Source organism: Diabrotica undecimpunctata, chromosome 9, assembly GCF_040954645.1.
Source record: "Diabrotica undecimpunctata isolate CICGRU chromosome 9, icDiaUnde3, whole genome shotgun sequence".
Lineage (NCBI taxonomy): Eukaryota > Metazoa > Arthropoda > Insecta > Coleoptera > Chrysomelidae > Diabrotica > Diabrotica undecimpunctata.
The window spans coordinates 92,211,233-92,236,675 of NC_092811.1; the positions used below are offsets into that span (position 1 = coordinate 92,211,233).

At 33.5% G+C, this 25,443-nt stretch overlaps 1 protein-coding gene across 3 annotated transcripts in view; it reads left to right on the plus strand.

The window, feature by feature from the left end:
- The window catches only part of LOC140450298 (uncharacterized), a 657,231-nt gene that overhangs the window by 184,245 nt on the left and 447,543 nt on the right, over positions 1-25,443 (plus strand). Inside the window, exon 1 of one of the 3 annotated variants that reach the window (XM_072543844.1) lies at positions 9,324-9,359. The exons of the other annotated variants lie outside the window; for them this stretch is intronic. Coding sequence (XP_072399945.1) covers positions 9,338-9,359 — 22 coding nt within the window. The 5' untranslated portion in view covers positions 9,324-9,337. Of the gene's footprint in view, positions 1-9,323; positions 9,360-25,443 lie in introns of those variants that run through there. 3 annotated transcript variants of the gene reach the window in all.

A 25,443-nucleotide genomic window follows, 5' to 3' on the forward strand; every position in this document is an offset into this window, starting at 1 on the left:
ACAGTGTGTCTTGACCTATGCAGATAGATTGAAAAATAGAAATCTTTGAAGCCCTGAAAAGTCTATACTGAGAAAAGAAGTGGCATTCTAAACGTTCGTAGACATGGCTGGAACATTTGATAATACATTACGAGAATCTATTGATACATGTCGGCTCAAAAATACCTCAAACATACTGAAAATACCTTTTTATAATAATTTTCTTTAAAAAGTGTAGTGGCATGTCAGTATAATTGAGACAGGTATGATTGAATCATACTATTAATTAGTTAGTTTTGTTTCAACGTAAGAAACATGACATCATCATCATTGGTGCTACAGCCCTATAAAAGAGCCTCGACCTTCCCAAGTCTATTACGCCAGTCAGTTCTATCCATTGCCAACTGTTGCCAGTTTGCTGCGCCTATTTGTCTACCATCCTCATCTACACCATCCCTTCATCTGAGTTTTGGTCTACCCCTACTTCTACTTCCCACAGGTTGTGACATAAGGATTCTTCTAAGAGGGTTGTTCTGCTGTGATCTTGCCAGATGTCCTGCCCATTTTAGTCTTCCTATTTTTATAAAGGATACTACGTCTTTACCACCAAATATATGTTTATATCTGTGATATATCTCGTAGTTGTACCTCCTTCTCCAAACACCATTTTCACAGATGCCACCAAATATTCTTCTCAGGATCCTTCGTTCAAATATAAGCAGGAGATTTTCATCTGCCTTGGAAATGGTCCATGTCTCCGACCCATATGTCAACACTGGTTGTATAAGGGTTTTGTATATGGTTATTTTTGTTTTTGGCTTAAGTTTCTGCTTCTCATATGTCTACTCAGTCAAAAATAGCATTTGTTTGCTAGGATTATTCTTCGCTTGGTTTCTTCCGTCATGACGTTCTCCTTGGTGATCAGGGAGCCCAAGTATGTGAATTTGTCCACCACTTCAAAGGTAGAATTATCAACCGTGAATTGGTGGCCGATGTTTCTGGCTCTATTGTTGGGTGTTGATGCCATTATCTTAGTTTTATTTTCATTTACTTGCAGGCCCATATTTTTTGAGGCGTTTGACAAGGTGGTATACATTTCTTCTAGCTTGCGTGTTGTGCGGGCAACTAGAAACATGACATTCTTTGTTAAAAAACTTGTGTCAACAGTTACCCATTGGAAAGTCGAAAAACAATCTAGAGAATTTATAATCTATAATAATTATCCCCAACAAAATTTTAAAAATGTAATACTACAAATAAAATTTCAAAACTATTTTAAAGTTTTTGGGAATAAATCACAAGACTGAAACTAAACTAAATTTTTTATTTGACGTTTCGGCTTCGTATTGGAAGTGATCTCCAAAACACAATTTTTTAGTTAAACATTTTCTCTAAAATTGTATTTAAAGTACCTATGAACTAATTAGTTCCTATATAAAATACGGATATAGATTAAAAATTTTACATCTGGAAGTAAATATGAAAATTAAAAAGTCCTTGGATGACGCAAAATCAAGGTCGAATCTAAACTTTTTTTTGACCGTTCGATATGGACGCCTTTCACCTTATTTCGCCTCCCTAAGGTATCATTGCCCTCTGCTTGGACAAAAACGATTTCTTCCCATCGGTGGTTTATTTATATCGCCAATAAAAAGCCGGCGTACGGATGCCGAGTACCAATAGTACCATAAAGGATTGCTGTCTACGCCATATTAGGACTGGACAGGACACGTAACATTGTGTCTTCTGTCCTCTAAGTCAGTGCACTGAAGAGTGAGTAATATTAGCGTGAGTACCGGGTACGGTTTTAACTCCCGATCGGTTTTGGTACTACTGTAGTGCATTTTTTGTTCCCGTTTAGTTTACATAGTGGTTTTCATTTTCGAACTGCTAAATGTCAAATGTAGCTTAAGATTACCAAATATTAATGTTATGGTACCTTTGTACGGTATTCAGTTAACTATGTTTAAATTTGTTTTAAAACTTATGTTATTTTAGAATATACAGTGGTTGAACAAATAACACTGGGCAACAAAAAAATGTTTTCTCCCAAAACTTTCATTGACTGATTTTTACAGCAGTACTTTTTACACTGATTCCAAAAATGATTAGTTTTTTGTTCTATCACGTTTGGTTTCTTCTGACAGTCAAATACAAATAACACATTGTTTACCTATTTACAACTAAGGACAGTGGCGGATCTCTAGACATTTGACTTTGGGGAAGGGGGAGATTTCCAATGAAACACTAACCAAAAGAAATAAAAAATATAAACCCAAACTACATAAAATACATAAAGTTCCCTTAATTTTCCCAACTATTGGGTTGAATTTGTCTGTCTGTGGTTTAAGTTTCATGTCAGCAAATATTTTTTAATGTTTCAACAATTTTTTTTTCTATAATATTGGACTTTATTGGGATGGAAAATTTCCCCATTCCTCCTGACGTACATCCGCACACCGGCTATGGATTAACTACATTAAAAGGTGGTTGTGATGGATTTTCTTGATTATTTTGCTTCTGCCACATCTCTTTTAAGTATCCAACAGAAGTCCAGCATTGTCGGACTCCATTTTCGTTGATATCGTTTTTCCAAGCTTAAAATGCCTTGATGAAAACTTTTTCCATTTTCTTCACTTACATCTCCAAGATTTTGTAGGAAGAAGTGGGAATCAAGAAAATGGATTCTAAAGACTTGTTTACACGAGTAGAGTTGTGAGGAGAGTAGAGTAGCGAGTAGAGTCGACTCTACTCGCTACTCTACCAAAAATGGCTTGATACCGTTAACACGAGGAGAGTTACAAGTATAGTACTTATACTAGTATACTGTGGAGTAGGTGTTTGTTTAGTACAAAATGAATTCAAGAAAAAAAAAATGATTCAAAATTGTTTAGCTACTGTTGCAAATGCATTTGTAACTCAGGTCGCTTTGTAACAAAGAAAAGAGTGGATGAGAGAGTGGCTTAAAAGAAGGAATACACACGGGGCCTCAGCTGTTTTATCTTGATAAGAATACATTTTTTATTTCTTATTGTATTTTTTATTAACAAGTAATAAAAACCTGTAACTTGTCCGTGAGCCTTCAGTTTTCTTGTTTCTTTTTGCACCTTTCATGATTGCTTCCATTCCTAGGAGTGAACCATTTCACGTTCGGAACGTATACATCGGCTGAACCTGAACCCCATTTTTTTGATTTTTGTATTTTTAAACACTCTTGATTATAAGTGCACCTTATATTCTTAATGTTTTGCTTGAGCTCGTTTACTCCAAAGCCCCCTTTTGCCATTCTTTCGACGATTTCATCCTCCGCAGCTTGCTCATACTTTTATTTCTGTAGTGTATACTACCTTAATTCCATAAACACTGGTATTCTCCATACATCTCTACAAGTTTTAAAGTGAAAGTATTTTCACTATTTACACAAAACACAACTCCAGACGGAATGACAGCGTCCCTATGCACTCTCCTCTCTCCTACCTACTCTACTCTCATCCTCATCTCAGAATTGACCGCGTTCCATGGGTAGAGTGCGCAGGCGAGTGGATATTTTGGCGGTGGTGGTGGTAGTAGAGTAGAGTTACTTTGCCACATGTTGCTAGTCACTCTACTCTACCACGTACTATGCACTCTACTTGCTACTCTACTGCGTTTTTACGGGTAGAGTTACTCTACTCTACCAAGTACTTGCATCATTACTCTACCCGTGTAAAGGTACGGTCTTAAGAGACACGTTGCAGCCCAAATCACTGTACGCTTGCAGTAGATTATTGACATATTTCTTGTAGTTGTCTTTATAGTTTTCCAAGAAGCTTTTAACCACATTTTTAAACAGATCCATGCTCTGTCTTCTAAGTAATTAAGTCTGCTTTCGAAATTTGTATATTTTATCAAATCTCGTATTTGTGGACCTACAAAGATGCCCTCTTTGATTTTTGCGTCAGTTAGTCTAGGAAACTTTTCGTTTATGTACAAAGATACAGATTTTCCTGTTTATCTACTAGAATATTAATGCTTTTCTTATTATATAGGCTAGAAAAGTCACTAATTTTGCTTCTTCTTCTCGATTTTACTTTTATTGACGTCTTAAATAGTAAAATCTTTTCTTTAAATTCGTTATATCCTGACTCTTCTATCGGCGACTAAAGGGTTGTGGTCTGACCCAATATCTGCTCTATATTGTAACTCTTTTGACCTTCTGCTGATGTTTTTTCTTTATCCGTTTTAGCTTGACTCTTGTGTCACCGGCTAAAGTGTTGTGGTTTCTCCAATATCTTCTCCAGAGTATGTTGTAACTGCTTAAGATGATATAGATAGATGGTTCTCGGGGATGCGTTCGATTTTCTGAACTCGGAAGTCTAAGTGGGGACGACTACTAGCACCGATTTTGCTTAATCCTTGTAACGAGTTGTCAGTTCTTCTAATTTGATTATGATTTATTATGAAATATATCTCTCTTCAGTTCTGACTCCCAGGAGGGAGTGTAGTGGTCATCTTGATGTGTATTGTCCGCCTCCAAAGATCTCTTTCTTTCCAAATAGTCTATGATATATGATATTATAGAAATTCATAATAATCTTAGTCAAAATTGAAGGAGAATGTGAAAGATAAATTAAGAGAATAAATTGTCGATGAATAGAACGATTGACACAATTGTAGCTATTCTTAGAGCAAGACTTTTTATGTGCTAACTCTGATTGTCTCTTTTTATATCAAACCTTGTTCCAAAGTACTTGACTCAACGAATTGTAATAAATACCATCCAAACTTGTTTTAAACCAAATTTTATTTCATTTTAATTTGGCTATACTCTCTTTTTTTAAATAAAAGGTTGAATTTTACAGGTGGATATAATTTCATTATCTACTGTGAATTCTTCTTACAATTATTTTTAATTGCTATAACAAAAATATCAGTAAATATTTCAAGATACCTCCTACATTTTAATTATCCTTCTACATTCTTGCCGGAATTAAATGCTAAGTAGGAATTAGCTGGTTACTTTCTATTATTTAAAACCACTAATTTAATATCTATTTTCTTCTTTAAAACCTTTCCTATCATTACAGAAGTAAAATACTAACGTTATTCCTTACGTAAACTATTCAGTTTATGAAGTAATTATACAAAATATTGATCTGCGTTGAACCTCCGAGATTATTTTCAATAAATTTAAAACGTAAACATAAAATAGTAATGTTATATAATAATTTTTAGTGTCCCTAAGACACCGATATGTAGGATGTTCTTTCATTAGCAGTTAAAATACTTTTTTTAGTTTGGCTGGTTATTGTTCCATGCTAGTGGTCGACAAACTTATTAGTCAACAAAACGAATACCAAAACTATATCGACTGAAATATTATACAGTGTGTCCGTAAAGTATGGAATAAATTGGATATTTCCAAAATGAAAAACCTTTTTAAAAAAATCTAAAATACGTCGATTTTTAAATTTAATGTTCTACATTTTACAATAAAATTTCATTATACAAGGTGATATAAATTCCAGTGATGACGTCATCAGCTCTTGTTTTAAATGTAACATCCTGTATTTTAGGACATTTTTAGATCGATAAAAATGAGCTGATTTCAAAAAAGTATAATACTCTGGTCTAATGGATATAATTTGAAAGATATGCGCTTAGAAAATAAATTATTTATTATCATTTGCAAAAACTTCTAGTTTTTGGTAAACTGTAATTATTTTTAGTAATGTTCAATAACAATTAAGTAGTACAATAATTGTATTAATTCGTGAATGTTCTGTATTGTTGCTTAGAATTAATTTTAAGTAGAAATGAATTTGACTGTAAAGCAAAGAATTGAAATCCTCATGATGATTGAGTATGGAGACAATTGCGAACTCAGATGGACGTGTGTAATTTATTTAATGATAAATATCCAGAAATACCCATCACGCATTGAATACAAACATTCAAACGTAAAATGATGATGCAATTAAGTATTTGATGCAAACTCTGACGCAAGAACAAATGCCTTTTCCACAAAATCAAGCTCTCTTATTGGCGACGTGCAAGTACTTGGATGTGATACGAGAAACGATCGTGCGCGAGTAGCGGAGAAATCTTGCATTTTTTACTGCACATTTCATAGATTTCATAAATTCATATTGTCAATTCTCAAATTGTCATATTTCATATTCGTGTTTATTTACACCTTCTGTCAATGAAGAAAATGAGATTTAGTAAATGCTGTGTTATAAATTGTAAAAATACAACAAAAAATTGTCAATTTAAGTTTTATTCGTTTCCAACTTCGAAACACAAATTACTACAAAGAGAACAGTGGATTTATATCATACAAAAGCATAAGTAACATAACCTAAATTATGCATTATTCTTGTGCCCGATTTTAAAGTCAGTTTGAAATAAATAAAAGTTCACTTTTAAGTGTAAATTTTAGTTTCATAACACTCACTTAGAGTTCACTTTAACCCAAAAATCAAGTTTAATGTTTAAATTTTATTTTTTTGAAGTTTACAAAAATGCATCAAGTTCAAGTTTTTCTGAAGATGCATTAAGATATATTCGCTGTCCAAAAGTTTACAGGAAAAGAATTAATTGTTCAAACCAATATGATGATATCATGGGCTTAACCTGCTAATTTATGCATTATTTTAAAGCTTTGTTCGTTTATGCGAGGAATAAATAAGTTAAGTTTACTGAGCTAAGTAACAAGTCAATTACTCAATAATTACACTATAATCTGATTGTGACTGACTGAATGATTAATATCTATGCCATTAAAACAAGATCAAATAACTTTAATCAAATAAAATATCTTCAAATGTCAAATTTGTTATATCTACACAAATGTATATCTTGGTTTTTTCTATTTGCTAAAACAAAAATTTCCAAAAGTTTTTTGTCTCACTTGAAAAAATTTATTGCATCCATATTAACAGTAATGCTGTAATTTAATAATATATTTATTTGTATTTACACTACATACAATGTTTACCTTTTAATAACATACCGACATAACCTCAATTTTACTTTTTCTTCTTATTCTTTTCTGGGGCTACGTCCTTGACATTTATCCGGTAACCTCCATCTAACATGAAAGTGCAGTAAATTTTGCTAATTTACGACACCAGGTGTCGCTCTTCCGAACTTGCACGGTCCGAATACCTGTCTCGACGAAACTATAAAACAAAACAAACCATCTGGGAATTTTTAAAAAGTACTAAGAGGAAAATTTCATTTGTATTGATTAAATCGGCTTAAATGTGTTTAAGCATTTGTTTCTCATGTTTATCCTTATGTAATATTATCTGCTTCACCATTGCAGGTTTTATATTGTAGTAAAAAGTCGCTGTGAAAAGCACCTTAGCGTGAAAAATTATATCTATCGTGGCCGAACGGATCAAGCAATCCAAAGCAAAAAAAAAACAGGATAGTTTTGATCCCTTAAGACAATTGAGACCCTTTCTTGGAACAAAAATATTATAAAAGTATTTCCGATGGTCATTAATAGTCGAGTATTAGGATATTCATTCTTCTTCATGTGTTTTTGACCCATCAGTATAAGAGAAACTCGTGTAATTTAAGAAATTTTGTATTGTTAACTAACACTCGTTCGCGGTAACATAGTCAAAGATAATTAAAAATCTTCTTTTGCAACCATCATATCTGTGGGTATCTTTATGGTTGGAACTTGGAATAAAATGCGTTGTTCCAAGTTCCAACCCTAAAAATCTCGAGATGTCCAGGTTGTTGAAGCCTAAAAGTACTTCTTAAAGCAATCCTCCTTACATGCATATGTAGTGAGGGAAGTTCTAGCATTACGTCTAAGATTGAACTGTGGTACGATCTCATTGCACCCATGATTCCTGTGGAAGTGTGTTTTTACTCTTTTTGCCACCCTATGACTTCTTCTTCTTCTTCTTCTTCTTGATGTGCCTATCCGTTACGAATGCTGGCGATCATCATGGCAATCTTTATCTTATCTGCAGCAGCGCGGAAAAACTGCACAGATGTTGTATTGAACCAGACTCTGAGGTTCTTTAACCAAGATGTTCTTCTTCTTCCTGGACCTCGTTTTCTTTTTTTCTTGCAGGATGGCTTAAAGCAGAGCATATCTGGATTCACTTCTCATAATATGTCCGAAGAACTGTAACTTTCGAGATTTGATGGTGGTCAGTACATCTCGGTTCTTATTCATTCTTCTGAGGACCTCCTCATTTGTGACTCGGTCAGTCCACGGGATCTTAAGCATTCTCCGATATAACCACATCTTAAATGCTTCCAGTTTTCTGCACATATTTTCGTTCAAGGTCCAGGATTCAACACCATAAAAAAGGACAGAGAAGTCGTAGCATCGCAGCATTCTTACTTTTGTATTAAGAGAGAGGTTGTGACTCTTGAAGAAGGCCCTCATCCGATTGAAGGTGGATCTAGCTTTTCCGATGCCTGCTCTAATCTCCTGGTTGTTGGTTCATTCTTTATTTATTATGGTGCCGAGGTAGTTGTAGTGCGTCACTTTTTCTACAGGGGATTGGTTGACGTAAAGTTGACCTTTTGTTATTCTTTTCTTGCTAATTATCATAAACTTTGTCTTCTTAACGTTTATATTGTTGCGGACAACAAAGTTCGCAAATACTATGGTGTCATCTGCATATCTGATGTTGTTTAGCCGGTAACCATTTAGTAGAATACTTTTTTCAGTTTCGTGCAAAGCTTCGATAAATATTGTTTCAGAGTACAGATCGAAGATTAGAGGAGAAAAAGTACAGCCTTGCCTCACTCCACGCATAATTTTCACATAGTCAGTATGTTCACCTTCAACTCTGATATTTGGTGTCTGGTTCCAGTAAAGATTTCTAATTATTTTTTACATTATTACAGCCCTATTACAGTCGACTGTAACTTGTTTACTTCTTCTACAATTCTTCCATTTTCCATTTTTATAATACATTTTCATTTTTTCTGTTGGCTACCTATTCGTTTTCATTATGTATTTTTTGTATGATGAATTTTTTTAGTGCCAGGTTCAAGTTTTTAATGTAAACGAAATACTTCAATCTATTTTATTTCAATAATTTGGTTTTTTTGTAAACACACATGTGCATATTTTACAGAGTGCAACAATTTATAATACCTTACATAAAAAAATTATGTAATCTTTTTGTGTATCTCAATTTTGCGATAAAATGTAGGCCAGAATGCCTTTTAAAAAAGCTCAATTTGCAACACGGTGAGAACATATGTTTAAATCGCTAACTTACCTGTAATGATCTAACAGTACATAAACTGTGTATATAGATGTATCTGAGAGCGCCAGCTGTCGATTGCTTGCGTAACGTGTCGTGTGGGCTGGCAGAAGAATAAGTTTGGAACCATGTACGACGTCCAAGTTGAAGGTAAATATTATTATGTCTTAATTTATTTTTGGTCGGATAGCAGGCCGTGACCGAGTTGTCGGATATATATTTTTTTAATTTTGAATGAAGTATTGGTTTACCAAACGTACTTTTAGTATATTCTGACTAACCTTTTTTAATAATTAAATTGCTATGGTTCGGAGCTGCTAAGTTAGGGCATATGTGTTCAAAATGTTTAGTATATTCTTCAAATTCTGTATATGGGAATATATAGACAATTTTTATTACTTCTGTAACTGCAATAAAACACAGCTTAAAAATTATAAATATAATTGTTTCCCCTATATCCGCAGTTTCAGTGATCTGTATTACGTACACGGCGGGACTAAAAAATATAAAATGTACACTTTGACAAAACAAGGAATGGCTCAGAGAATCCTCCAATCGGCACGCCCAGTTGATTCGTAGCAAAATTACCGGAATTTATCTTAGTAGGAGAACGTATACACTGTGTTTAAAAATCACTTTTTAACTTGGCTGGAAACGAGGTGTTCCTAATAAATACTTTGACACCTTAGAAGCGACACCACTAAGACACCGCAGACTTTAGTAAGCTGCAAGCCAACAATGCTCAATCAAAAAAACTGTTCCCACAAGTAAAGCTGGTAATATGCGAAGGTACTCCTCAATGCGCCGAGGCTAACAACTGCTATTATTTAGCAATCCACTTGTCTCCCTATTACTCCAAACTGCAGTCACAACAACTAAATTTGCAGACCGATGTCTGCTTTTTGCCCAACTCACTCCCTGGTAAGGGAGCTGCCGCACCTTGAGGAGGCGCTCCGCCTAAGCGAGGTTTCATAACGATGTCATTCAATAAGTTTTAAAAAGCTGACAGTTTTACAAGAATTATAACACAAAACAAAGTTATTCTAGAACGATTAGGTAAAAAGTAAGGATAAGGTTAAACTTAAACTGCATTGTCTGTGAGTGTTAAAAATGAAGCTGAAATGAAGATTAGTCGGACAATGTCCATTATGACCTAGTCTTACTTTAATGTAACGCTTGCAGAGATACTTAGTCGACTTTACATAAGTTTCAGTTTGGCCACAATCACGTAGATGGCGGTGTAAGACATTCAAAACAAACATAAGGAAGTCTTCCGTGCAACGCCAGACCGATAGTTGTCTTAGTTAGTGAGTAACTGCAGTCTGAACTAAATATAATTTAGCAAGTATCATGGAGCATAACATTCGTTTCGAGTAAGTGCTACAAAAACCTTATTTTTAGAGTAAAACGCATAATATATTTACAAGAATACTGTTAAATAGTGCCTTTTTGTTGTTGTCTGTGAAAATAGTTAGTTACTTTGTGTATGTTTGATAAAAACAGGTTTGAATTGTAGATTTACATATATGTAATCTCTCTGGAGTACGTGTCGTTTTCAACCTTGAAGAAAGTATTAATATTCTTTATTTTTTTCTACAAGAAGCAATAGAATTAGCATATAGATGATGCGGATGAAATCTTCATTGAGTCTCCGGATGCCAGTGAATTAACAGATGAGGATTCTGGAAATGAGAAAGAAGGAGGCACTTTAGATAATGTAACTGGCCGTCAACTTCTGTCTTAAGTGGAAATTAAATTTAAAAAACATACAAAAAGCTCGCTTAGATGATGCATCTGAACAAAACACAGACGGAGAAACTATAGAAAATGAGAATATCGAAAAGCAGGAAGAGAGGGTCGATATCCCAAAAAAAAATTAAGCTTAACAGTAAAATCAACTGGAACGAGAATTGTGACTTAGTTTCCTCACCTGCACGACCTTTTCCTGTTGCAAAGTTATAAAAAATATATCAAAGATTCTGTTGCTCTGTTCGAAAAAATGTTAGATGATAATATTATCCAGATGTTCGCAGCAGAAACAAGAGGGTATGCCATCTTTAAAAACTGTCCAGATCCTTAAATTACGGCGGAAAAAATTCGATGTTTCATTGCGATTCTCATCGTGATTGGATACTACTGCATACCTAGCAAGCGACATTTTTGAGACAACCAGCCTGACATGCAAAATCAAGCACTTTATAACGTCATGAGACGGGAAAGATTCACTCAGATAATGCGGTTTATATACTGCGCAGATAACTCCAAAGTAGATGTTAATGACAAACTCTATCTCTAGATATATAAACTCTTATAGATGATAGGTATCTTCTAGTTTTTTAATTCTACCAAGGAAAACAAAAAGATATAGACACCACAGTTAAAGAAATCCTGGAAAATCTACCACTCCGCTAATAAAAATGTTGGAGTAGATGGCAGAATGTCTTGGTTCCCAAACTTAGATCACTGCAGTACAGCAAGGATCTCAACTTGGTAAATGTAGACCGTGCCATTTCAATTCTGGATCTAATCTCTTGAGCGTAGTTCCATTGTGAGTTAAGCGTAGTTCCGAGGTAAGTGAATCTACCGACTCTCTGGATCTCTTCGCTACCTGCCATTAGTGCCCCGGGATCTAAATTTGCACGGCTAACAACGATGAATTTAGTTTTCTTAATATTAAGGTCTAGTCCGTATGTTACGCTCACAGTTCTCACTCGGTCTAGTAAGGCTTGTAGATCGTTTAGGCTGGTTGCTAGTAACACAGTGTAATCGGCGTAGCGGATATTATTGATGTATTCACCGTTCACTCGGATTCCCATCTCTAGGTTTGTGAGGGCTGCAGTAAAAATTTTCTTAGAGTATATACAAGTATTAAAAGGAGTCGGCGAGAGCACATAGCCTTGCCTTACTCCTCGCATGATCTTCACTTGATCGGTCAGCTGGTCTTCGACCTTGACTTGAGTACGCTGGTTCCATTATATCATGATGATCTGAATGTCCTTCTCATCCAATCCTACTCTTTGTAGGGCGGCGACCATCTTCTGGTGCTGATAACGGTCAAATGCCTTCGCGTAGTGAATAAAACAAATATAGACATCACAACTGACATCGCGGCATCTCTGAATTAGGACTTGTAAGGTGAAAAGTGCTTCACGTATACCCATCGAATTGCGGAATCCAAATTGCATTTCACCAACATTCTCTTCGCATTTCTTGTAAATTCTGGCATGTATGATTTTAAGAAAAATCTTAAGTGCATGACTCATAAGGCTGATAGTTCGGAAATTTTTGCACGTTTTCGCAGATTGTTTTTTTTTGTAGTGTTAGAAATGTTGACAATAGCCACATTCCTCTGGGATATTACCTGAATCGTATATGGCGTTAAACAGTTCAGTTAACTCCTTCGTGCTCACTTCACTCATCACCTTAACAAGTTCAACGGATATTTCGTCCGGAACTATGGTCTTACCATTCGTAGACTGTTTTAAAGCTGCTTTCACCTCGCTTTCTAGTATTAAGGGCCCTTTCTTGCAATTTATTTCTGGAAGGTTACCTCGGTAGTCCCAGAACAGTTCTTCGATGTACATTTTCCAAGTCACCAACTTCTCCTTAACTGTCGTCGCCAGGTTCCCGTCTTTGCTTATGCGGAGGTGTGTTTCTCCTCTTGTATTGACCAGTGGCTTCTCGAATCTTTCGGTGGATATTTATATGATCGTGTTTCAGTTGCAGCTCTTCGATTAGTTTACATTTTTCTTACATCCATGTCTCCTTGGCTCTTCGTATTTCTTTTTTAATTGTTTGGTGGATTTCTTGGTATTTCTTTGCGTCCCTGTATTTCATTAATCTCCCTTGCTCCATCATCTGTAGAATGTCATCAGTCATCCATTATTTATTTTTTACTCTTGTTTTCTTTTTTCTTTTTCACTCTGTTCTTGTTGTTTAGCGGTTTCTAGTTTTTCTCTCATTACATCTCTTACGTTCTGACGAACTACGGGTCTTTTGGAGTGTCATAATCCAGGTTCTGTTTAGGTTTACTTTAGATGAGTTTCTTTAGTTTGGGTTCTATCTGGCCCACTAATGGGTTGTGGTCCGATGAGACGTCTGCTCCTGGGAAGGTCTTCGCCGAAGTCAAGCTGTTCTTGAATCTTTTGTTAATGAGAATAAAGCCTATCTGGTTTGTTATGATATTATTTGCTGTATCTGCAGGTGACTTCCACGTATAAAGTCGTCTCGGGGAAAGTCTAAACCAGGTGTTAGAAATAGTAAAATCTTCTTCCCGACAAAGTTGGATTAGTCGGTCTCTCCTTTCGTTTTTCTCGTCTAAGCCGTCTTGTCCGACTATGTCTTCTATTCTGATTTTGCCAACTTTAGCATTGAAATCACCCATAATGATGGTAAGCTCGTTCTTCTTGGTATATTTTAGTGCTTTTTGTACAAGTGCGTAAAACTCCTCGATATCCCCTTCTGGCTTTTTTGATGTTGGAGCGTAAATTTGAATTATGTTCTTATTAACGGGTATGCTTTGCAGCTTCATTAGAATGACTATATCAGAGAGAGATAGAACGCTGATCACAGCCCCAGCTACCTTTTTGCTTAGAATCACCTCTACGCCATTCCAGTGGTGTGGTTTATCGTTTCCCGCATAATATACCATATGCTCATCCACACAGCACTGTCCCCAGCCTAGCCATCCCATCTCGCTGATTCCCATCCCGTCGATATTTAGTCTTTTCATTTCTTGAATGGTGTTGTGTAACTTTCACATTTTCATACATAGAACGTTTCAGTTTGGTTCGGTGAAGATATGATCTCGCTTTTCTCGCCAAAAATATTATGCAATTGCTCTTCTACTTAACGATGAAGAAAGAAAAACTGTAGTAAAAAGAAGGTTTAAAGTACATCCAATGCTAAGAGAAAGGAAGAAGGAAGGTGAATACTGGACTTTATACAAAGAATTAATTGATGACGATGAACAATATTATGGATATTTTAGAATGAATAGGATTTAGTTTAAATATGTTTTAAATTTAATTACACCTTCAGTTAAAAACAAAATACTACATTTAACGAAGCCATACATATCAAACCAAAAAGTATTTTTAAAAAGAAGAGTACAAAAGTCCTAATTTTTTATCACTTTCGTGATTAATTGTCACAAAGCAATAAAAACACATGCATAAGTGACAAAATAGCCTCGAAAATTATTTTTTTAAATATCCTGTATCAAAATCAAACAAATACCTAAATAAACAACGAAGGGAAAACGACAGACATCTAATTCACATTATTCGTACCAACTGGTTACTCGTTACGTAGCCGTCGGCATCAGCAAAATATTGCTTTCGAAAATACTGAACGGAAACGTTAGGTTTCTGATACGATACGTTCCGGGCAGTGTGAGTTGTTCATATTTAAAACCATTTAAATTATATTTTTCGGAAACTAAACGCTACGTGCTGGAAACGCAACGTGCATGATAATATGCCACGACCTTTAGTGTTTAAATATTGGTAAGGATTCGACGACCTACGGAGAAGATATGGAAATAATCACCTTTTAATATCTATACCTAACAACAAAAGACGTCGCTGTGCAGGAGATTGGTGTAGAATAGTGTGTAGCAAATGTGATGTCGGCATATGTATTGACGGCAATTATTCTTTTCATTTAAAGAAATTCTGGTTGTAATATAAATTTCATTGTGTTTCTGAAGAATTTATTTTATTATAGTCACAGTTGATCGCCAACATCCGGAACGGATAGGCATCGTAAGAAGAAGAAGATAGTTACAGTTCTGTAATGACCTATCTTTAAAATTTATTAGTTTCTTTAATAAATTACAAAAAAAAATAACTGGGATCATAATGGGTTAAGGGGGAAATAAAAATTGAAGCTTTCAAAAATGTTAATGAACTTCAAAATGTTGTAAGTTTCTTTATTTTCGGTTATAGTTAATAGATTTTGATCTTCTTTTTTAATTCGTACGTACTTTTTTGCGTACATTACAAATATGCAATGTTTTAATAATATTATTAATAATCAAACAATGTAATTTGTTTCAGCAGTTAAAAAAAGATATATTTCTCCCAAAATGTTCTTTCTATTCTAATTAATCTACTATATAAAGATATTAAAGATAAAGTCTTAAACTTTTACTTTAAGACTTTATCTTTAAAATGAAACTAATTACTTTTTTTTTAATTATTATAAACAAATTGGCTGGGAATTAAAAAATAATTCCTACTTTTTATCTAATTATCCCAGAAGAACTTTCTATTTCTTTCAAATTTGTGTAAAAATTATTAGCTTTTCGAATATGAAAACATATTTTTTATCTAAAGGCAATAGTTTAAAAGTTATTCTAAATATTTATAAATCAAAAATAACCTTAATTTTGCAAAAAGGTTTTGCGTTGTAAAATATTTTTTTATTTAACTTTTTTAAAATCATATCATTTAACACTTAACACTTAAAATAACTCTGAAACTTTGATATCCGCAGAATTACCGTATCTTCATAATTTTTTTGACTAATGTTCTTAAAAAAAACGGTCTCTTGGATGAACAAATAGAATAAATTTTAAACTAATTGATGGATCGATCTGAAATTTTGAGGGTTTGTTAAGGACCACAATTCAGAACTTTGGGCGTAAGAGCGAATATCTACGTTGATTTTTTACAATAGTTATAAAGAATTTAAAATAAAAAATTGACGATTTTGCCTTCTTTTGCAGTTTTAGACGTATCAAATTAATTTTACAGTTTTTGCAATCTCCATTTTAAGGTATTTTATGTTTTAAATGATAAAGTTTTTTAATTTTACCTCAAATATTAAGCTTTTTTTACACTAAATTTTTAATAATTAAAAAAAAAGACGCCTAAATGTCTGCAAAAAACGTATAGGTTTTCTTTATATAGGCCAATAATAACTAAGACAAATTCAGATACTTGGATTTGTCACAATCCCGAGAAAACTCTTATTTATTTGACCTTATCAGTTTATTCTTAAAAATACAACAGTCGTTTTTTACTCTAACAAAATTCGAGTTTTCGCTCTATTTATAAATTAATGGTTACTATTTTAGCCCAAGGCTAGGCGCAAAGATCCGATTATTTTTCTTGGAATTCCACTTGCGACCCGTAAAGTTCTTCCGACAAATCTCTTCGGTTAACCGGTCACTATTTGCCAGTTATTCATTCAGTCACGTACCGAAGCATTGTATTTCATCTGGCTTGTCATAAAATGTCGGAATACGAGGATTAAAAAAAATCAAAAACAACCCAACAAGTGCATTGTTGCTAATATTGTGTAGATGCAACGTTGCCTAATTTTATAAAATGTTGGACACAGAAAGAGTATCATTTGTGTCGTAATATTAATTTTTATCACCGCTGTATATGTTCTCGTTTTTAGTACTTAACAAAATGTGATAACATAGGACCGAAATCATATACATACACCATAAGTTTAATGAAGCATGATCAACAAATCTGTAGACATAGCAAATAAATAATTAATTACATTTTTCATTTTTTTTTTGTCATTTTTTGTATTAATTTCTGTTTTTAATGGTAAATAAAAATAACCCCAAGTTTAATTGAAAATACGAAATGAACACACGATTTCCGAAGTAGAAATTGAAATGTCAAAATTAATGCATTTTCAGTTAAAAATGTGGTTATTTCCCATTAAAAATAGTAGAACATAAAATGCCTCAAAAAGTCTTAGAGCCGGTTTTTGTCTTCATTGTAAGTCTATCCGACCCTTATTTAGAGCAGCCGTTTCCTCGGAAGTAGGCAAAAATCTTTTCGCTGAATTATTTTTTCAGGTTTGGAAACATAATTAGGTACTGGGGGAGTTAATTAAACAAAGTACTGAAAGTTCAATAGAAGCACTATACAAAATGCTCACTATAATCTATTACAGACCAAATTTTCATATTAATAAAAATCCTAGGCGAGTGAAATAAATTCATTGTTGAAATTTATTTATTTATCTATTTATTTTCAACGGGCTGCTGCCCAATAATATTAAAAATGTTTACAATGTATACAATAAAACAAAATAAAATATAAATATCACAAATTTAATCACGTAATTTAGTTTTACATATTAAAATGATGATTACCTATTCCACAGCCACTCAAATAAACACATGCCTGAGACCAGAAATAAATTCGGCCTTCGGTGTAAAAAAATAAGAAAAAAATCTAGATCTGGGTGAATACTTGCCCATATTAGTGCTCGAGATAAAAAATTATTATATGCATAGTTGGTTCTGTGAAGAGGAACAAAAAAGGTTTGGTTTAATCGTGTTCTACAGACCAACCTGCAGACCAACCTGCTCAAGTAGTTGAGGACACAAGACTGTAGAATTAATTATGCCATAACAGAAAACAATTAATTAATCGTCGGTTAGAAAATGAGAGAATACTAAGTTGGGTTTCATTTTGATCATAATTAACTTGATTTAATTCAAAAGGTATACCCTGTTTATATGCTACATATTTCAAGAACTTGTGTTGAACTGTCTCAATTTTTGATATGTAATTATTATAAGATGGAGACCATACACAAGAACAATACTCTAGATGGGGTCTGAATAAAGAACAATTTAGTAATTTAATCGCTTCAATATTCTGAAAGTCTCTAGTGAATCTTTTTATAAAGCCAAGCATTTGTAAAGACTTGGAAATTATTGACATATAATGCGATTCAAATAAAAGTTTATGAGTCTTAATTAATTTCCAGATCACGAATTTCGGTAACCCTAACTCAAGAATGTTTTGTGTATTATAATTATATTCCATTGGGTCTCTCGATCTTCCAAAAGAAACAGCATGACACTTGGATGAGTTCAGAGTCATGACATTCAACACACACCACTCACTCAACCAATCAAGATCGTGTTGAATATTAACAGAATCTTCTGTATTATTGATAATTGTGTAGAACTTTAGATCGTCCGCAAAAAGAAGAGTTGCACTGTGCTGGAAGCAGTGGTGCATATCATTGGTGAATATGCTAAATAACAGGGGTTTCAAATGAGATCTCTGGGGTACTAAGAAGTGACCCAGCAACACCCATTTTTCTAAATTTAACTATTAAAATATTATGGTTGACCCGATCAAAGGCCTTGGAGAAATTAGTGTATAGTGCATGTACCCTACAGCCCCTCTGCATGCCCTTCCTGAGGAAGTCCACAAATACTAGTATATTACATTCAGTTGATCTGCTATTTCGAAATCCAAATTGTGGGTCTAGTAGCTGTTTTTTAAGTGAAGCACTTCAAAAACATTCAAATATCTTTGGTATTACACTAAATATACTAATGGGTCTGAAATTATTCACCAATGAATTATTTGCCGCTTTAAAAATAGGTGTTAAAAAACTATTTTTCCAGCATTCTGGAAATTCACCCTTATTTAAGGATAGATTAAAAATGTGAAAAATAGGTCTGGATAATATAAAACAGCAATTCTGGAGAAAGTTCTGGGACGCAATCCACCAGGCCCCTTATTCACATCCAGTTCTGATAATTTTAAATAAATATCAGATATAGTTCTGTTGAAATCCGTCTAGTTAGTAAGACCAAGTGAAGGTGATTAACTGGATATATAACATATTTGAGTGGAATAGACTGTAGAAAAATATTCTACAAAAAGATTTACAATTCATTAAAAGATTTAACAATACAAGATTATTTATTCTATCATGTCCATGGCCTGCTTAGTAGTGTCCTTTATGCATGCAACTTCGCTCGCGAAAACATTAACTCGTGCTGTGAGCCCAATCAAATTCGTAATTTTGAAAGTACAATCCTTACAAACATATGGTATTATTCTACTTGGCATCACTATTGCTCTGATTTCTGTAGCACTTACATTGGAACAATTTCTACATAATACCAACTTGAACTAATCACAAGAAAAACCAAAGACATCGATGGAAGACTTTGGTTCCTTAAAAATGCATGATTTATTCCATCTATCACATGCCTGACATTATAGGTTAGAATTTTAAAACTCATCAAAAAAATTAGTAGAATTGGTCCAAAAAACCTAGCCAAATACAGAATATAAGGTGGAAGTCCAAGAGCTGTTGACGAAATCTCTCTCATAGACTACCAACCTTAGCAAAGATTAGTCTTAGTCTTGATTCCTATTCAGTTTAGTCTTAGAATACATTGTAAGAGATACCAACATAAACATAAGGGTAAAAGTGTAAATTGAGTACAAATAATGGCATACGCAGATACTTTAAATATCATATGCTGCATACATCGAGAAATGCTAGACTTATATACAAAGATCTGCATCATGATGGGTGATCTGATAGTGACTGTTGAAAAAAACCTAGGCCAGCCGACCCAATGGATTATAGTGAGGAAGAAAAACGTGGAAAGGGTAAAAGTGTAAATTGAGTACAAATAATGGCATACGCAGATACTTTAAATATCATATGCTGCATACATCGACAAATGCTAGACTTATATACAAAGATCTGGATCATGATGGGTGATCTGATAGTGACTGTTGAAAAAAACCTAGGCCAGCCGACCCAATGGATTATAGTGAGGAAGAAAAACGTGGAAATATGCTAAGCTAGCAATCTAGCTTCTGCTAGAAGTCCTTATATTAGACTTCAGATTGAGTGTTGCTCCTTCTTAAACCGATTTGTCATTACTTTCATTTCCACTAGTATTTTCCTCTTTATTTTCGGTACGTATTATTTTTATTCCATCCCATTTTGTTTTCCCTGCTTTCCAAATGTTTTATATTTACGATTGTAGGCTTTTGGTTTAATATTTTTCCAATATATTATTTTTTTATTCGATTCCATTTTATTTTTCCAGCCATCTTTTCCAAAAAATAATATTTATACCTATTTTCAACAACGTATTTAACAACATTTAATAGATATTATACATTTATATATTTCAGTGTAACAGTTTGAAGATTGTGAATGGTCTACTATACTTCATCTAATTTACAAACCGTTGCACGTCATCCGCGTCATAGTCCGTGAGGTTACATGATACCAACACGAAATATTTAGGCGGTAGGTGTGTTCTTTTTTAGAATCACTTTGCCAAGTATACTGGCATTACAGCCACTAGACATATTTTATTATATACGCATAGAAATAATATTTAAAGATTTCTATTAATGTTAACTTAAAGAAATACACAATAATATGTTTCATTTAATTTGTATAAATGCATTATAAAGTGTTTTTATGAAGAACATTTGTTCGGAACACAATGTAACTGTAATCGAACGAAGGTGATATTTTGGCATAAATTGGTAACACTTATTTGACATGTGCGGTGTTGACTAATGTTAGTAAGTAATGAAAAAAGTGTTGTTTTTGTTTAAGTATTCCATTTTACATCTTTATACGACGCATACAAGCTGATCAAATTGTTTTTAACAAGATTATTTTTTAACATTTGTTTTGTTTATATTTATTTACATTAAATATTAATTTGTTTTGTTGTATAATCCACTTTTGCAATAATTGTGACCTATTTGATTTAAAATGGATTCAGGATTTTTTTATACTTTGACAACTATGTCAACTTCGATCTCTGTCAATGATAATGACGTGCAACGGTATTTAAATTAGATGGACTGAGATGGACTTAGATGGAAAACAAAGTGTTTCTGATGCTGCAACTGCGACAAAATAAACAACTCCCTAGTTTCCTATGCTTCTTGACAATGACGACAGCAACGCTTTGCACTCGTAACTCGTTATATCGATTTTCCTGACCTAGAAACGTGCCAACAGGCGATTTTCATTGTGTGATTCATGGAAATTTTCCCTTTCATGAATCATTTACGATTTCAATTACATATGTAGTTATTAAAGAGCTTGCTTTGTTTAACTTTAAGAGTTAAACTTAATGTTTTTATGGATTTTTTTTATTAGTTTTCCATTTTTTTTTATTTATTGAGTGTGTTAACAAAGATACTCAAGTTATTATGACATTGAAAATTTATGATTATCAATTTTAAGAAAAAAATCATTGTTTATAAAATGTTCAGGTTTAAAACAAATTGATATCCACAAGGAAAAATTAATTTCCTGTAGTCGGCTGTATACCATAATATGTATCACAACAATTTTTATTAAAAGTCTTTATAAAAGTTATATTTATTTAAAAGAACCCTTCCCAGAACCAGTCTAAATCATAGAACGTTTTCTGAATAAATATCCCATCTTCAGTGCTGCTACTGAATGTAGCATCATGTTTAAAGCCACTAAATGCGTTGGTAAAAATCCTTTAAATGGTATTAAATTGATATTAGATTACATGGTTGCTGATAATTTTATAGGATGTTAAAATTTTAAGTAGATTCACTTCATGGCAGCGTAAACTTGAAACGAGGGTTGCTGGTCTGGAGGGTAGTATCTAAACGGACCTTAGGTAGCAACTGTTGCTGAGTTGCGACAGTTACTTTTATACCAGAAGACAAGTATGCCATCAAGTAGGTACATATTAATAATACTTCAATTTCTCGAAAATTTTAAATGAAATATATAGGGCTACACCTCAAATCAAAAACTTTCTTGGCAAACTCATCTTAAAGCCAAACGTAAACAACTAAATATAAATGTCAGACAAACCTAATGACTACGTGGAAACACGTCTCAACTCTCACTCGAGCATACAATATTGATTTACAAGATCATGCTCAAACCTATTTGGACTTACGTAATTAAATCCTGGAGTTCCAACACCCAAATACTTCAATCTTTCTGGTCGAAACTCCTTCGAATAATAGCGAATGCTGCATGGTATGTTTCTAATCATGCACTTCATAACGACCATGGTATTTTATTCACCAATAGTTACTAGACATCTAAACGGCACCTTGCCCGAAGACATTGGAATTAGGTGAATACTGGAAGAACCATTAATGAACGGTACGCATTGCAATATCTCTTTTGCTGTTGAATCCATAGTAAATTAGCGATATTAATAAAAAAATAGAATACAGAGTGATCTGTTAATTAGTCTGCTTTTACCATGGCTTCAAAGTGAACATCTCCTACTAAGGTAGTACAAGGCTTGTTCAATTGGAACTCACCTTTGTCAGCTTCACCTAGTTTCTATCATATTGCCTAAGTAGGGAAAGAAAATCTACAATGAGAGAAATGAAGGAAATTAGAGCACCGATCTATAGTTCTGATTTTCATATCTTTGGGCCATTGAAAAGGCTTAAAATGTAATTGTTTTTAGTTGGACGAATAAGTACGGAATGTCGTGAAAAATAAGAATTCTTAGAGCAACGATCACAGGAATTCTTTAACACTAGAAGGACAGTTGAAGCGACCTACTGTGTTCTAATCAACTAAAAATTTATTGAGAAGCACATTTATTTAAAAAAATACATAATAGATTGGTAATAAATATTTTGTTTATAAAAAGTATTATTTACATGTACTGTAAGCATTGATTACATACAATTGCTTCTCTTTTTGGACACTTGCCACAAATTCTTTTTTTGCAGTAGTCGCACAAACCACTGGTTTTCTTATAACAAGAGGATGTTTTGCACTTTTTTCTCTCTCTTCCTCTTTTCTCTAGAATTGAGTGCACTCAATACGTTTTCTTGATTTGTCGATAAAGCTCTGTTGGATATAGTTGGCCCATAGTTAGTTCTTATACGAGATCCAAGATAAATTTGCGACGTGAAATTTGCTTGCCTGTGATAGCTTTGTAAAGAGACCAGGTATTGATTGCAACCAAGTATAATACATTATAAAAAACTTCCAACGGCCACCGTCTTGAACTTGCTTTTACCGTGTTTCTTTGCCATTTGATCGACAACATCAACACCAAATTTAGTTTGATTATAAAATTTTATAATTTCTGGCCTTTTCTTTCCTGCTTCTTTGACTGCTACTGACAAGTAAATTGTTGAAAATAAAATTACGTTTGTATTTGCTTTACCTTGGTAACTAAGCTCCTACCTGGTAGAAAAAGCTCACTTTTCTTGTTTTTCAAGGATTTTGGTATTTCTCTTCTAATTTTATTGTCTGTTCCTACAATTGCTGTATTGTTTCGTTTGTGTTCTTGAGCAAGATGGATAGAAGTAAAAAAAAATCAGCTTCTACATTACATGTTTAGAAAGTCTTTCATTTGAAGGACGAGTGCCACCTTTTCCTAAATGCGAAAAAGCATTGGGGAGATATCGAGAATCTAACAACCAGCCAGAACTTGACTCAAAACTTGTCGGATTTTTAGCCATGAATTGTGTAATTCTGCACCTCGCCTTTGTTGGAAAAAGTTGTTCATCAATAGTTATGTTTTCATTAGGTATAAAACAACGTTTTCATTAGGTGACTAACAATTTGAAATAAATCGCTCCCGAACCTCTGAAATTACACAAAATTTATTGCTCTGAAGTCTTTGGCGTCTGGTTGATCGGATGTCAAAACGGATAAACCACATTATTTGTAAGAATATTTAAAACTATTATAAATATTCATTAAAATCTGTCTCGATTCACTGTCTTTGAAAAAATCGGAGGTCCCCACTTTATTGACCACAAGGTCTTCAGACTAAAACTGTTTTGCCCTAAAATTCCACAAGAATACAAAAGTCCAACAAACGCTTCAAAATCTTCTAGTGAAATTTTCCACTCTTCAATTTGCAATTGTCGACAAGCTTTAACTTCTGTACAGCCTCGTATGTGTTTCAAAATATAATCGTCAATGAATAAGTGAAAAGCGCTTGAAACAGATCCTATAATAATTTTTGTTTTTGTATATGATGTGGGTCCAGAAGGGCCCTTTAGAATATTTCGTTTAGCTGCTCTACCTCCAACAGAAATGTTCATATTGATTTTTTCCCACACTGCACCATCAGCAGATGGTTCTGCATCAATGACAGATCTCACTTTGAAGATCTTCATGATCGCAGGCTTTATTATCGAAGTTATCAGTGCTCTCATAACTAGAGCTTCTCGAAGGCGGTTAAAAATTTTCATCGTCACTATTATCGCTGCCAAAATTAGTTGCTAAAAATTCCGTATTCTCTTCATTATTTTCTAGAACATCTTGGACGTCGGATTCAGTTTCGGATAATTGTTCTAGTTCCGCTAAATAATTTAAAGCTTGTTGCTGAGTAAGATCACGACCACGACTTGTCCACATTTTTGAAAATAAATCTAATAACAGGCTCACTGACGGCTTTTAGACTGATACTGCATAACAATGCCAAACCGACAATAACTTGAAAACAAATCCTAGAAATAATATTTTTTGAATAGAATTGAATAATCCACATAAATCGATTCGGGTCGTTCTTCTGTGAATACTATTTCGTAAAACAAGAATTTTTGAATAAATGTAAAATAAAACACTACTAACTTTAGAAAAAATACAAAAAATATAAAGATCTCCTTCAACTAATTGAAAAGATATTAAACTTTGAAAAAGCAAAGTGGTCAATATGACCACCTCCTTCTTTTATTGTTGAGCAGAGGTATCCATCGGTTGGTGAAATAATGGGATATGTGCCTTAATTGTAGTGGTAATTATTTGTAGATATATTTGCCAATCATTTTTTTCTAAACCAAAGATACATTATTTTTTATTGGTCCTCCGTTGTGGGTACTTTTTTTAGGTATTTTTTAGTGGTATAAAGTACTTTCCAAAACAAATTTTTAATTTTTTGGAACTAGCTCTGTCATTTGCCCAAAATATTCCTCAACATCAGCATTCATATATTTGTGATAATCACCGGTTTGAACTGACTAAAACGCTATCTGCATTAGCAATATGTATAATAACTAGTCTTTTTTCTTTTACAGAAGTCGCTTTTCTTTGTTGGCTCTAAATTAGTGTATCATTGGTTCTATTTCCCAGGTTTGTCTCCTACAGATTGTCATCTTTTTCAAATCAGAAGTACATCGTTCAGCTGTAATAGATTTTTGTCTCATTCCGAGGTAATTGCTGCTATAAGTAGCTATTCCTAGAAATTAAATTAATCGACTTGCCAATGAAGGTATTGCTAGTTTATAATGTCGTTAGAATAAATGTGTTGGGCGAGTAGGAGTCTATGTGAAATATGAAATGTAATTGTAATATAAAAAGTAGTGTAGTATACACTCCCATTATATTGATTAGTTCCCATAGTTATTGAACAGTCCTCGTAAACAGTGTTTTTCAAAGAAACAGGGCACAGATGGTGGTCAACAAATTTCCTGATATTTTACCTCTC